The sequence below is a fragment of the Octopus bimaculoides genome, chromosome 5 (assembly GCF_046866305.1).
Source record: "Octopus bimaculoides isolate indiv1 chromosome 5, ASM4686630v1, whole genome shotgun sequence".
In the NCBI taxonomy this organism is placed as follows: domain Eukaryota; kingdom Metazoa; phylum Mollusca; class Cephalopoda; order Octopoda; family Octopodidae; genus Octopus; species Octopus bimaculoides.
The window spans coordinates 19027193-19041941 of NC_142932.1; the positions used below are offsets into that span (position 1 = coordinate 19027193).

Below are 14749 nucleotides of genomic sequence, written 5' to 3' on the forward strand. Positions count from 1 at the left end.
ACTGGTACGTATTTTATTAATTCTAGAAAAAAGGAATAAAAAGTAAAATGAATCACTTTTGCATGTGAAATCAGAATGTACAAAGTTACTGGTACAAGTACTGCATGGCAATTAATTCTCCGACGTTCTGAGGATCGATTCTGTCTGAGGATCGATACTGTCTGAGGATCAATCAGTCTTCAAGTATGTAACATTACATTAAAATCGATTAAAAATCAAAACTAAAAGATCAATAAAATATAGGTTTAAATGTTTTATTGCAATTTGTCTAAAGCAAATCAAACAGTCAAATATATATTTTTACATTGAAACACATTCGGAACAGGGACAAATACTAGGGTAGATAGACACTGAGATTCTCTGAGACCATGTAAACATGATTGGGATCCAATAATATATGCATTGCTTTACTGATCAACATCATCATCATCATAAAGAATGTATTCTTCGGGTGTTCTCAAGGCAGTTTAGAATTCGGTGCGGCATCTCTTCTGGAGGTAGTTGCTCATCTTAGGGTGGTTCATAACACGGTTTCTCAGTGCCATCAGTTTGGGGTAGCTGCTGAGAATTGATGATTCTTCCATCAGTGGGTTCTCGAGAGCGCAATAGCACATCATGTCAGCCATTGTCATCTGAATAACAAAGTATTATAATATAATATCATTATACCTTGGATCGCATGATAGTATGATTGCTATAATATGAATATTTATTTTTAACATTAGATTGTTGCCATATTGGTTTGTTTACTTCCTCGAAAGCTAACGGTTCGGCAAAAGAACCGATAAAATCAGTACCAGTATCAGACTTTAAAAAATATGTACTAGAGTCGATTTGTCCAAATAAATCCGCCAAACCAGTATCGGTCGTCAAGCAATGGGAGGACAAACACTAGAACATGGGCTTGCACATACACACTCTCTCTCTCTCTCTCTCTCTCTCTCTCTCTCTCACACACACACATACACACACACACACATATAATATATGACAGGCTTCCATACAGTTTTTTTAATTTCTTTATTGCCCACAAGGAGCTAAACATAAAGGGGACAAACAAGGACAAACAAACGGATTAAGTCGATTATATCGACCCTAGTGCGTAACTGGTACTTAATATATCGACACCGAAAGGATGAAAGGCAAAGTCGACCTCGGTGGAATTTGAACTCAGAACCTAGCAGCAGACGAAATACCGCTAAGCATTTCACCCGGCGTGCTAACGTTTCTGCTAGCTCTCCACCTTCGATACATTTCCATACAGTTTCTGTTAACCAAATTCACTCACAAGGCATTGGTCAATCGAAAGCTATAGGGGAACACATTTGCCCAGGGAGCTGCGAAGTGCAACTAAACCTGAATTCACATAGTTGCAAAGTGAGCCTCGTAACCACACAGCTATAGCTGCGCTTGATAAAAATAACAACTACTCTTTTGCTGAAAACTAATGATGGGTGTCATCGCTAACATTTACTTTATTAAATTTCATAAAATGAAATAAATGTTTGTGTCGTTAGATCAGCCATGTTTATAAACTTGTCGTTTCTTTTTTTCTTTTTTTTATTCCGCCGAAAAGCTCTGAGTGAAATGCTATAATTATTTTCTCTTTATGGTATACAAAAACATTCTATGTTTCGGTGATTCAGTGAAAATTGAATAATTTTGAATAGAGAATGAGAGTATCTAAATCATCGAACAGCGCAGTGACTGAATGATAACAACTTTCTACTCTAGACAAAAGGCCAGCAATTTTGAGAGGGGGTGAAGTCGATTACATGGACATCAATGAACAGGCTTACTTAACAGAATTAATTTATCGACACGTATAGGATGAAAAGCAAAGTCAATCCTGACAACCGACAGGACAAAATGCTGATAAGCATCTTGTCCGATGCACAAACGATTCTGTCAGCTCGCTACAAATAGGTATTTAATAATTGTGTGGTTGTACATTGGTTGAAGCAACAATATAGAATAATAGTTTGCTCAGTAATATATAATATTTTGTTGAAATATTGCTCACGTATAAAATAGTAAATTCTTATCTTCAAATTTTAGCCATTGTTTGTGTTTGTTTGTTGGCACTCCGTCGCTTACCACGTCGAGGGTTCCAGTTGATTCTGATCAACAGAACAGCCTGCTCGTGAAATTAACGTGCAAGTAGCTGAGCACTCCACAGACACGTGTACCCTTAACGTAGTTCTCAGGGATATTCCGCGTGACACAGTGTGACAAGGCTGACCCTTTGAATTACAGGCACAAGAGAAACAGGAAGTAAGAGTGAGAGAAAGTTGTGGTGAAAGAGTACTGCAGGGTTCGCCACCATCTCCTGCCGGAGCCTCGTGGAGCTTTAGGTGTTTTCGCTCAATAAACACTCACAACGTCCTGTCTGAGAATGAAACCGCGATCCTATGACCGCGAGTCCGCTGCTTTAACCACTGGGCCATTGCGCCTCCACTATTGTTTGTGTATTACCCTTGCTTATAAACATGTAAACAAAAGACTCTCACTGTCTCCCTTATTTAATTTCTACTAACACATTTCGTTCATTATTTTCGGTATGAATTTCAGTATAATGTAGCGAAGTTAATCAATATGTATCGAATGTAAATATATATTATATATGCATTGACTGTGGAATATTACAGTCAGTGCTATCCGAAGCTAATTAAATCGCCAGATATGAAAATTGATAGACTGTAGTAATTTGGATGAGAATATTAGCCCTCACTAAATATATATTCGCTAACATTTAAAGTATATAAATAATGATAAAACAGTCATTTTCACTTGCTACAATACATATTGAGGAAATAAATTGTGAAGAGACACATTAAAAGAATTCATTAAAAGAACTACAGAGAGAATACCTACGTAGTAAACTCAATAAGAAAATCTACTCGAGCTAAGAAATATTTACGATGATTAAATGTGAGTGAATACTTAGAGATAGTGTACCAGCATTTTCTGAAAATCATTATAGCTGATTAATGTGTGTGAAGATTACTACAACGAATGGACAGTCACACACCAACCATCAGAAATATTAGTTAAAACTTTTGGCATAAAGCCAGCAATTTCTGAGTAGGGGTTAAGTCGACTAGGTCGACACCACTCCTCAACTGCTACTTATTTTATCGACCTCTGAAATTACAGACGGATGAACTACCGCAAGGTATTTTGCCTATGGTGCTAACGATTGTGTCACCTCGCCGCCTTCCCAACCGTCAGAAATGTTATCAGGTGTTTCTTCATATCATTGAACATTTTCATCTCAATGGACTTCTCTCTTAAGAAACATAAATTACCTACCATAATAGACCCATCATACAAAATACAAAGTGTTCCACCCAACGTGGTACAAAATGCTTAATATTCAGCCAACAATCTATTTGATATCTATTCAAGAATCTGGTTTATAGTATTTCAGAAATCTGTTTAATATCCCCCCACACACGCACAGAGCTTTGTCCAGGGGTGAAATGCAGTGCCAGGAAGATAATGAGAAAGGGAAAATATCCGAATGGCATTCTGAAACTTTGCACTGCGAGCTTAGTGTAACCAATCTTACTCAAATTAATTTTATAACAGTGAAATAGTCAGTAAGTCTTTATAAGAACGGGGAAGATTAGCGAATAGTGTAATTCAGGCAACGAACGTTAGTTACTAACCTGATCTCCCATAAAGAATTGGCTGCCTCCATTACGCATTTCCAATGTTCTTTCCATGAAGGGAAGGATTCTGCGGCAGGTTTCCCTGTATCTCATGCGTTGTTCAGACTGTTAAAAGTTATAAAGGAAATTATAGTTTCACATACATACATACATTCATACACACACAAACATGCACACACATTCATATATAGTTGACGTCATAAGAATGGCAAATACTTCGTTTATATAACAGAATAAACTCCAAGAAGAAAATCTTAGAAATACTTTGGTTACATGACAATATAGACCAAGGGTAAAAATCTTAGACACAGACACACACTGAAGCATCATGTGGTAGAATTCAGTTCAAAGCAAATCGTATTTAACCCTAAAGAACTCCAAGACAAATCTAGATGCACAAGGAGTAAACATTTTCCTTTAGTAATGTTTTTTGAAAAGAATTAATTGCTTCAGTTCATCATCAAAGGGCATTAATTTAACCATGAATTATATCCCTTATCTTCTAACAATTACTTTCCTTTGAAAAAAAAACTGTTGGCATTGACCTAATCTTTTCCCTTTGAAATAATATTACCATTTACTGTTGACTGTTCCTGAAACTGACATATTCTTATAATTCAAGTATGTCATTTAACTTATGTGTAGATTACAAACTACCTAAAACAGCCAGTGAAGCGGTTATAGCTCAGTAAGTAATATCTCTCTCTCTCTCTCTCTCTCTCTCTCTCTCTCTCTCTCTCTCTCTCTCTCTTTTACTCTTTTACGTGTTTCAGTCATTTGAGCACCACCTTTAGTCGAGAAAATCGACCCCAGGACTTATTCTTTGTAAGCCTAGTACTTATTCAATCGATTCCTTCTGTCGAACCGCTAAGTTACGGGGACGTAAACACACCAGCATCGGTTGTCAAGCGATGGTGGGAGGACAAACACAGACACACAAACACACACATATATCTATATACATATATACGACGGGTTTCTTTCAGTTTCCGTCTACCAAATCCACTCACAAGGCTTTGGTCAGCCCGAGGCTATAGTAGAAGACACTTGCCCAAGGTGCCACGCAGTGGGACTGAAATTTTAAAATCGAATATGTCGGGTATAGATACTAACTAAATCATACAATATGTATTGGGTATATAACTTTACATCTTTTAACTAACATTATACCATTTGTGAAACCTTAAACAGGATGCAGTGCTCAGGCCAGGCCTCGGGAATCAAAGAGCACAAGCTATAATGTTTCATTCAGTGATCGCCAACAATTGTTAATTTATTCACAAATGGAAGGTTCTTCGGCATGACTCCGTTCGGTAACATTAGCTGGAGTTTATGGGATTAAATTCATAATATAATACTCACTGTTTTGAGTATCTGACTGACTATGAAAATTTTTAAACCATGATATAAGAATACGTAAAAAAAAAACCTTACAGTGTTCAGTACTTTATATGAAATACACGCGTTAGAAATCGTATGCAATCTTTCACTTTTCTTCATCAGTGTCCAGCAATATATACGCATACAAACGCACGTGCATGCAAATACACTCACTCTTGTATGTCAAGAATACTTTTGGAATTTTATTATGTTAAAAAAACATGACATTCTGATAATGAAGAATAATTAAGAGCAAACTTACAGATCCATTTGATTCCCTGGATCTCTGGAACTGCAAAAAGCAACGTTAAAACTGTGTAAATTATATAGAAAGATGGATGGATGGATGGATGGATAGATAGATAGATAGATAGATAGATAGATAGATAGATAGATAGATAGATAGATAGATAGATAGATAGCGCTTGATCAAACGTTTTGGGTGTTAGATCATAGTTCCGATTCTAGGACCGGGAAGTGAGTCGTATTCTTTAGGAAAACACTTCATATCAAATTGCTCTGCGATCACATCGTTACTTTAACATCTGGTGCATGACAGAACAGGCAACATTTCAGAAAATGTCGATTACAATTAGATGGAGGCTATGAACTAATGTGTAGCATATTTAATCCAAATCATCTAAGTTGTACAGGAAGACATTTCTCAAGTCAAGTATGTCTACGACAGAACATTCCACGATATATGCTATATAATCTGTCACATTATTGTGTCTCATGGATCAAGTAATACCGCTTTTCAAAATTCTGCGTACATTAAATGATATTTATCTCACTTATATTCCATGCTATGTCAGCGTAGCCAACATACCACGGGCGACCACAACATGCCAAGCAAAACTCAGTAAATTGAGTAATGTATCTTTTATTCACGCCAGACATCTGACAAGACAACCTGTATTGATGAATGTAGCGCAACTAGATGTATAGTATCCCATCCGTAAGGGACAGATGCAGGATTGATCGAAACGATCACTGTGTTCAATAAAGATTCTTGCTAATTTTAATTTTTCCATTTCCCTCGTTCATTTGATATATATATATATACATATATATATATTTAATGAATGGAATGAAACGCATATTATAACTGCATACTTTTATTTCGTCATATGTTTCGAAGAATTACAATTTATGCGATCCATGGGAATCGGCGATGTTAAAAATGTAAACTTCTCAGGGAAATGTATGGGAACCAGCTTAAACGTAAGACATTATAACCGAATATATACATATATATATATATATATATATATATATATATATATATATATATATATATATATATATATATATATATATATATATATATATATATATATATATATATATATATATATATATATATATATATATATATATATATATATATATATGCACACATACTCAGAGAGGTGGGAGAGATAGACGAGGCGTAAGATATTGTTGTTGAATAGATAGATGGATGAAGTGGAGAATGAATAGATGGATATTAATAGGTTGTAATTTTCAATAATTACCATCATTCTACAGTTGCCATCTTGGTACATCCTCAAGTAGTCATCCAAAATATCGTAGAAACAGTCTGAAATGTAGTCGACTCTGGCCATTTCGATGTTGCTTCTGCCATGGAATCCTGGAAAGTTTATTTAATAAAACAAACTTAATATCTCAGAAAATCACGATATTATCATTTAATTCTTTATTGAAGACAATTTTATACAAGTCTTTCTTTTTATATCTTGTGCTTTTCTTTAACTTGTTTCTGTCGTTGGGCTGCCGACATGCCGAGAGAGCGTCTTCATTATTTCAGTCTTAATTATTCTTCAATCTGGTACTTACTTATTCAATCGTATTATTATTATTATTATTATTATCATTTTATTTTTTTTGCTGCAGCACTAAGTCACTGGACTTTGAATTAACCGAAACCAGTTATCGAGCAATGCCCGGAGAACAAACAGAAAGACATCAATATATCGTCGGCTCCAGCTCGTATCCGTGCATTGGGTTCGTCAGTTTCCATCCAGTCTTCTCGGCTGATGCTTGTGTCGAAAGTGACTTTCATGTCCAAGTCTTTGGTGAAAGAGTCATGGGCAGAACTCGCACGGGATGGTCGATGCAGATCGAGGATGTTGAAGACACTCCTTTCTTTTCATGCGTTTTACCTTCTCATTAGGCGTCATAAGAATGTATAAATCTTTCGAGAGAAAGTCGAATAATTCGCTTTCGGAATCGGTTGTCGAAGTATATATAATGCTATAAAAACAGTATATACATATATGCACGCATACATACACACACACACACGCACACACAAACACACACACACACGCGTGCAAAACGATACTCTAACGTTTATGCACAAGTATTCTCATTTAATCAATTATAATTTCACTTACCGAATTCCCTGGCCAAATATCTGGCCATAGCCATACTCTGGGGAATCTGGGTCCTATTGTCCAGTTCCAGCATTGGCATCATTGAGCAAGGCATCTCTGCAAAGAAACAATATTAATAATAATAATAATAGTGACGAGGAGGAGGAGGATTTATCGCATAACAATATTCGATGTACAAAGTTACTCACGGAATACTGTGTAAGAACAAATACATTGATCCCTGTACTTGATTCGTAATGAATTTTATCGAGCATGGATGTATGAAAGATAAGGTATTTTTGAATTCTTTTTATATAAAGCGATATTAACAGATATCACAACTTATTATTCTGATGCCTAATCGTGTGTGCATTCACCACTTATTGACGTTGGCAAAAAGCCATAAATCTGTGTAAGGGTGAAGGTAATTGAAATGATTCTGATATACCGTATTTACAATTTTCTTCCCAGACCTCTAAATAGTGATGAAATTCATATTTCATCCTGGTGAGACTTGAAACTGAACATAAAGAAAGGGAATAATGCAGATAAATGCTTTCATTTACTGTTTGTGCTGCCCAATATCTTTATCTCTATTTTGCGTATGTGTAGTTATATTTAACTCCTCATGATTACAGCTACTAAAACTATTTTAGAAGGCTTGAAATCATTCTTTTTTTTTTTTAATATCAGCTATTTTTGTTTACTTATATTTTCATTCTATCGAGCACAATCATCATCATGGTTTCGAATCAGCTTGTTGGCAGTTACCTCAAAATTGGTTTCATTTTTAATTTCACATTCCATATATTTAGATTAAATTGTAAATAAAAAAACATCGAGAAATTCCTTTCTTTTATCTTTTAATTTGCTCCACTTGCTTATATGGGGGCAAATGAAAATATCCCCCCCAAAATATACTACTCTTAAATTCGTTTAACGGTGATTTTCAAAATACAACTGCTCTTCTTATAGCGGTTTCAAAATAAAATCTAGTTTATACCCTTTTAAATTCATAAAACCGGCAAAATGTTTAAGAAAATCGCTCTGAGGGTAGTTTGAACTGAGAAGGTTTACAGCTGAAATTATCTACTGTCAAGCATTTATGCCTTGTATACATATGAGAATAATATATTTAGTCTGGCACAATAAACTATCTGAAGTCTTATCGCATAAGTATTAGAATATGTTAATATTACTGAAAATTATTTTTCTTTTATGCTTAAATAGGATATTTCTAAACCAAAAGAAAATTTGCGGGTGTTCATGATTGAATTCTAATACGATTTGATCATTTTACTTATCAGAATGCAGTATAAAGAAGCTCATTACAATTTATTTGCAAAATAGCATTTCGACGAGAAACGTCACCTCCAATATGTATGACACTCACTTATAGCACGCGAGGGCGATATCAATGTAGCACCTAACAATGCTGGTAAATTAGTTTAGGGAGAGGGCTATGTGTCTGGTTCCCATTAAAACTGTTCGAAATTGACATCATTTCTATGTATCTTCATTGTATCTATGGTGTACGATATTCAATCTAGACATAGAGCTATCGCTATAAGCAATAAGAATGCTGTATATTTATCGGTTATTTTCTTTGCAGTCTTTGTTAAGTATCTTGGTGTATAATATAGCCTTAAATAAGCCTTAAATGTAGGGATCGAAGTAAAAAAAAAAGTGGGGGGGGGGGGGCTAAATAGATTAGGAAGAAGTATTAAATGCAGAAAAATCTCATCAAAGATTGAGAGGAAGATAAAACCGTTAATGACATCAATGCAGGTTTAAAAAAATAATGTGGATATTATAGTTTCTGCTGCATGTTATATAATTGTGATAGTAATTTACAGCGGTGTGTATTTTATAGGCATACCATAACAGATACAGGAGTTAAAATAACATCTGATCATGCCTCAGCTAGGGTGTTTGGTGTCTGTGACACCTTGAATAGACATTAGTGGCCTGTGAGTTTAATGCAAATAATATCCCAAAGCGAGCTGGTAGACATAGCTGAGAATATGTTAGTCTTAATGTGTTTTGCTAAGAATACATGGTAACGGTGTATTGGCAGAGTCATTAGATTGTTGGGTAGAATCCTACGTCTTATTTGTTCTGACACTCTTCAGTCTGAATACACATTATGCCGTGTCATCCTTTCGTCCTTTTGGGATAGCTAAAAATACAGCAATTCAAGGCACTGGATTGGCAGCAACATAAGAGCATCGGAAAAAAATATTTACATTACTTGCTCTATCCGACTGTGTTAGTTCTGCTGGCAAAGCCTGCAGCAACGACACTGGCATTAGTGTAATAGCTCGAAGACTCAGGCTTTTATGTTGAATAACATCGGGGCTATGGAAGAGAAAAGCTTGCTCGCATGTGCACTTGCCAGTATTAAAAAAAAACAACTTCCCCAGACCTGTGTATTTAAGTGTACATATATGTCAAACCTAACCTATGGAAGCCTTAGGGATCAAAATACAATGAGACATATTCAACGGATTTGATATCCCAGCCTATAAATATCTTGGCGCTTACCAGAATCATTCAGCTGCCTCGCTTCCCTAAAAAATAAATTATTAGTGAAAAATTAAACTACACGTAGCATATTTTTCCCAATACTATAAATATTATGGTAACAACTTTCAACTAGCTCAGACCATATACTTCTTCTGAGAAAATTATAGTCAATTCAGTCAATCATAGTTTATCAAAAACAAGATCAACTTATACGGAGTTTGAGCGACGAATATGGCGGCAATTTTCCAAATAATGACCGCCCCAGTTCCATACAATTTAGGTGGGATCAGAGAGATTATTTCCATGCTAGAAGTTCACAACATATATATATATATATGTATATATATATAAATATATATATATATATATATATATATATATATATATATATATATATATATATATATATATATATATATATATATATATACATATATATATTGCGTAACATTAAAGGACATTCAGGCATCATGCACTTTGCATTCAAAACCATCGCTCCAATTCTTTCTTTAATTTTTGATTTTAAGCAACACGTTATAGGGAACCACTATTTATATTTAATCTCATTTCTTTGCCTTTCTTTTCCTTTTCTAAAATTCTAAGGGAAATAAACGAAGGCTAGTTTGATTTAGGTTTCAATGGCGATAAGCGATCGGGAGTCAGACTATCGCCCTGTTTAAAGGGAAGACTAATTTATTTATGGTTATGCTTATAAGACTTGAACTATTTTTAAATTTGTAGAAGATTGACATGAAGAAGTTGGTTGCATTTGATTTGCAAATCTGGACTTGCGCAACTTAAAACCAAAATGAAGTGATACTGTCTCACATTATAGCACATGATGCATGTCAGGAGATGGACATCAATATTTTCCAATTGCATAGATAGTGGTATTGTTTGTTCTCTCAAAGGATGCAAATGTCAAGAACATTTCACTTCTGCCTGGGCTAACTTACAAAAAGAAAGAGACGGTGGTATTTAAGCAGATATACGATGAGATATCAGACAGCTACTTTACAATATAAACCTACGATAGATCAGTTTACAACTAAATAGTAAATTTTCTACACAAAAATTTCAACTTTGCTAAGGCATTCTTCAGATATGTATTCATTTATTCATCTTCAGGTCAGACTAAATCGAGCTTGACTCCGTCGTTATTTGACACGGACATTTCCAACACGCTCCGGGCATATATTTATGTATTTTTGTTCATGTTGGTCTTGAATCGTCTCTGTGTTATTCAAAACCGTAGAGTAAGTACGGAAGCTACTACAAAGCCTTTCCAACTCTCCAGTAGTAAGATAAAAATAATTAAAAGTTAAGACAGTTTCTTAAATGCAGATGAGTTTTCACTGAGCAGATCTATACTCAAAATTATTCCAGCCATGACCATCTCGTCTGTTCCCAGACATAATGCACTAATGTGTCTTTATTTTCTTAAGCTAATAAAATGTTATTTGAGAGATGAGCAATTGAAATTAATAGATCAGAGATTGCTCACACACTCGCTTTTGGCATGACCGAGTAGGGGAAGAAGAATGAAAGAAAACAAATAAGCACTTACTGCTTCTCATATTGTCCCATTCTGAAGACTCGATCCTTCGGTCATTGTACTGCACACCTGCAGCTGCGAACAGCATACGGCAGATCTCGGCACGGCCACGGTGGTTGAAGTAGTGGAGAGTGTAGGAAGGCATGTTTGATGTTTGTTGGATGATGTTGTAAATTCAACGGTGTACTTAACTGGAGAGCCGTGTAGAGCCACAAGCTAAGATCAAATGAATGTTAGTGGTGCTGCTTAGAACTGCAGATTCCTCTTATATAGGAAAAACTGCAATTACTCGCAGTAATTAAATGTCCTCAACTATTTACTCTCTTTGAACTGTTTAAAGTTCTCCCTCCCTCTCTATATTTCCCGCTTTTTTCTTTCTCGATCACTCTCACTCCTTCTCTTGTCTCTTATTCTCTCTGACATAGACACATGCCTAACTCAACTGCCGCTCATTACAGGTGTAACAAGAAATAAATAACTGCTAATTCCTAATTTAATGAAACATTCTAACAATTGGTGCCACCCAGAACAACTACAACAAAAACAATGACAAGCAAAAACGTTAAAAAAAATTGTCTGTCCATTTGTACTAACCTCTCCTACCCCTCTCTTGTTCTTTCTTTCTCTTTTTCTTTATGTGCACACACACACACACACACACACACACACACACACACACACATATATATATATATATATATATATATATATATATATATATATATATATATATACGCTACGTATATATTACACTAAACGCATACATGTATATGTGCACAGTGAATGCGTGTGCATGTTCGAGGGTGTCTGTGACTGTGTCCTTCTAATTGAAGACAATTTCAGTCTGGCCTGAGTAGCAACACACACACACACACATAAACACGCACGCAAATTACGCAAATGCATATATGAATACATAGCAAGATACCGATTTATCTGTCTCCCGCTCTTAGTCTTTCTCTCTATGTCTGCATGTGCATATGTGTGTGTGTATGCGTGTGAGTGCGTATGAGTGTGTGCCTGTGTGTGTCTATGGGGAGGGGGGTTCTATGCACATGTGCTAATGTATGTGTGTGTGTATGGCAGTGGGGTGGGTGCTATTTCTATGCATGTCCGTATTTTGAGGTAATTTGTTTCAGTGTAGACTACTGGTGAACAATGGAGCATTTCTGATTTGATGCCAGTATGGTTCAGCTTTTGTTCAGATTTTGGCAGATTAGTGTACCGGAATGGCACTGCATTACGTGTCTGACAACCCGGAGAGCAGTGTCTCTTTCATTATGGCAGACATCGTCATACTCATTGTCATTATAATCATCGTCATCATCATTAACATTATCATCATCATTATTCTAACCAAGAATGTCACTGCTATCATCATTAGCAGCAGACAGTTGGCAAAAATAGAGTGACAGACTAAACTTGCTTCAAAATTCAATCTCATCTTGAATTTCCTGTCTGAGTTTCCAAAGGGGCCAGTTTTCATTCTACTAGAAGGGGTGCAGTTAATAAATGTGTGCCAGTACTCCGACTAGAAGCTACCCTAGAATGAATGATTGCATATATATATATATGTGTGTGTGTGTGTGTGTGTGTGTGTGTGTGTGTGCAATCATTCATTCTAGGGTAGCTTCTAGTCGAAGTACTGGCACACATTTATTAACTGCACCCCCTCTAGTAGAATGAAAACTGGCCCCTTTGGAAACTCAGACAGGAAATGCAATATATATATGATAAACTCTCGAGAGACAATAGATATTTAGCATACTATAAACAAAAATATAGAAAGTGACTTCGATGTCACTGTTAAATTACTTTTCTTGTAAAATAATATATATATGGTTATATACGTGTGCATGTGTATGTACTCACCCTCATGTAACGGCATTTGGCTACAATTCCAATCAACCCCTGAAAAATGTTACGACAGTAGCCTTTTTCGCTGCAAGCTTCATTCTTTCGGAAATTGCTAAAGAACTTTGTTGATTCTTGCCACTTGGTACTTCTTAAACTTCGGAAATCCCTCCATATCATTATTGTGAATGCAGGCTGGTAGAGTGGTACTTCTACTGACGCATGTGTCAAACTTTCTATCATTCATTTTCCATTTTATTACTTACAACTCAACAAACCACGAAGAGACGCTTTGGTTAATCTTTCCTTCACTTTTCTTGTTTTTGTGCCCAATTGCAAATGATTCCCAAATGAGAAACCCTCTCCTTTTTTCCATTCTATCAAACAAGGCAAAGCGTCTCAAAGATTGTATTTAAACTATTCATCCACAGTGTGTTTGAGATGTTCGTGGTGTTAGAGTCTCAGGCAACACCTGCGTAGGATTCTTTGAGAAGAAACCATCATTAGGATTTCTGACAGAATTGCCATTTTTGACTAAGTATATTATCCACCTACCTCGCTCTTGGTCTAGCCCTAGTTCTTCCGCCGATCGACTCCGCTGTGGAATCCGTCTTGCGATTCTTCCAAGCAGCATTCCAACATATCCGTATTACTGTAGCTGTAATCTCTCAATGCAGAGAACTATTCATGCGGTAAACAAATGTAGGAAGAAAATTGATCATAAGTAAACAATATTAAAGATATTCCCTTCTTTCCGAATGATGCGCAATGAAGTGCTTTATCATAGACTCAGATAGAGAAAACTACAATACTAGTACGCAGCAGAAAAGATAATCATGTTAATTTAAATCTTCTGTGATCCCATACCTCGCCTCTTGGAACAAGTAGCAGGTTTATTGTTGGTTGTATCTCATCATCGGGTAGAGAATGCAATATATATTTCAAACAGATCCCTCTCAGATCTGAATGCGCTCTTTATCAACACATGCGACAAATTTGAAACCCTTTCATATTGCATACTTTGGTAGGGGGTCGTATTTGTACAAAGCATCAAGCTGGTTTTGTATTTGAATCACGAAATACGTTTCAAAGTGCATGCTGGAATGGAGGAAGAGGTCACATTGTCCCTTCTCCTTTTCATATTTTATATGAACTGGATTGATATGAGCAGCCCTAGGGGAAATCGTATCACAGTCGATACTATAGGCGTAGAATCTATTAAATTGAAATTATCTTAGATTTTATTCTCAGGAATTCTTTAGTGAGCTAGTGAAATGAAGGGCAGAATGAAAATCTTTCTAAGCAGGCCCTCACGAATTTACGATACTGATTCATTTAAAGTTTGTTTGAACATCTATAGTTAATGGAACAGTGATCTGACC

The 14749-nt window shown here is 35.8% G+C and overlaps 1 protein-coding gene across 2 annotated transcripts; it reads right to left on the reverse strand.

Annotated features, from left to right (window-relative positions):
• Positions 1 to 240: 240 nt before the first annotated feature.
• Positions 241 to 11754, reverse strand: LOC106869780 (S-crystallin 3). 2 transcript variants are annotated; one of them, XM_014915642.3, is made up of 6 exons: positions 11526 to 11754; positions 7454 to 7549; positions 6572 to 6687; positions 5317 to 5346; positions 3672 to 3779; positions 241 to 632 (listed from the first exon to the last, which is right to left on the reverse strand). In XM_014915642.3, the coding sequence occupies exons 1-6, from the start codon at positions 11656 to 11658 to the stop codon at positions 468 to 470; spliced, it is 648 nt and encodes a 215-aa protein (XP_014771128.1). In that variant the 5' UTR covers positions 11659 to 11754; the 3' UTR covers positions 241 to 467. The 2 variants fall into 2 exon arrangements, with proteins under 2 accessions (XP_014771128.1, XP_089207985.1); XM_089351859.1 differs by lacking the exon at positions 11526 to 11754 and adding an exon at positions 7642 to 7774.
• Between the last annotated feature and the right edge of the window lie 2995 nt (positions 11755 to 14749).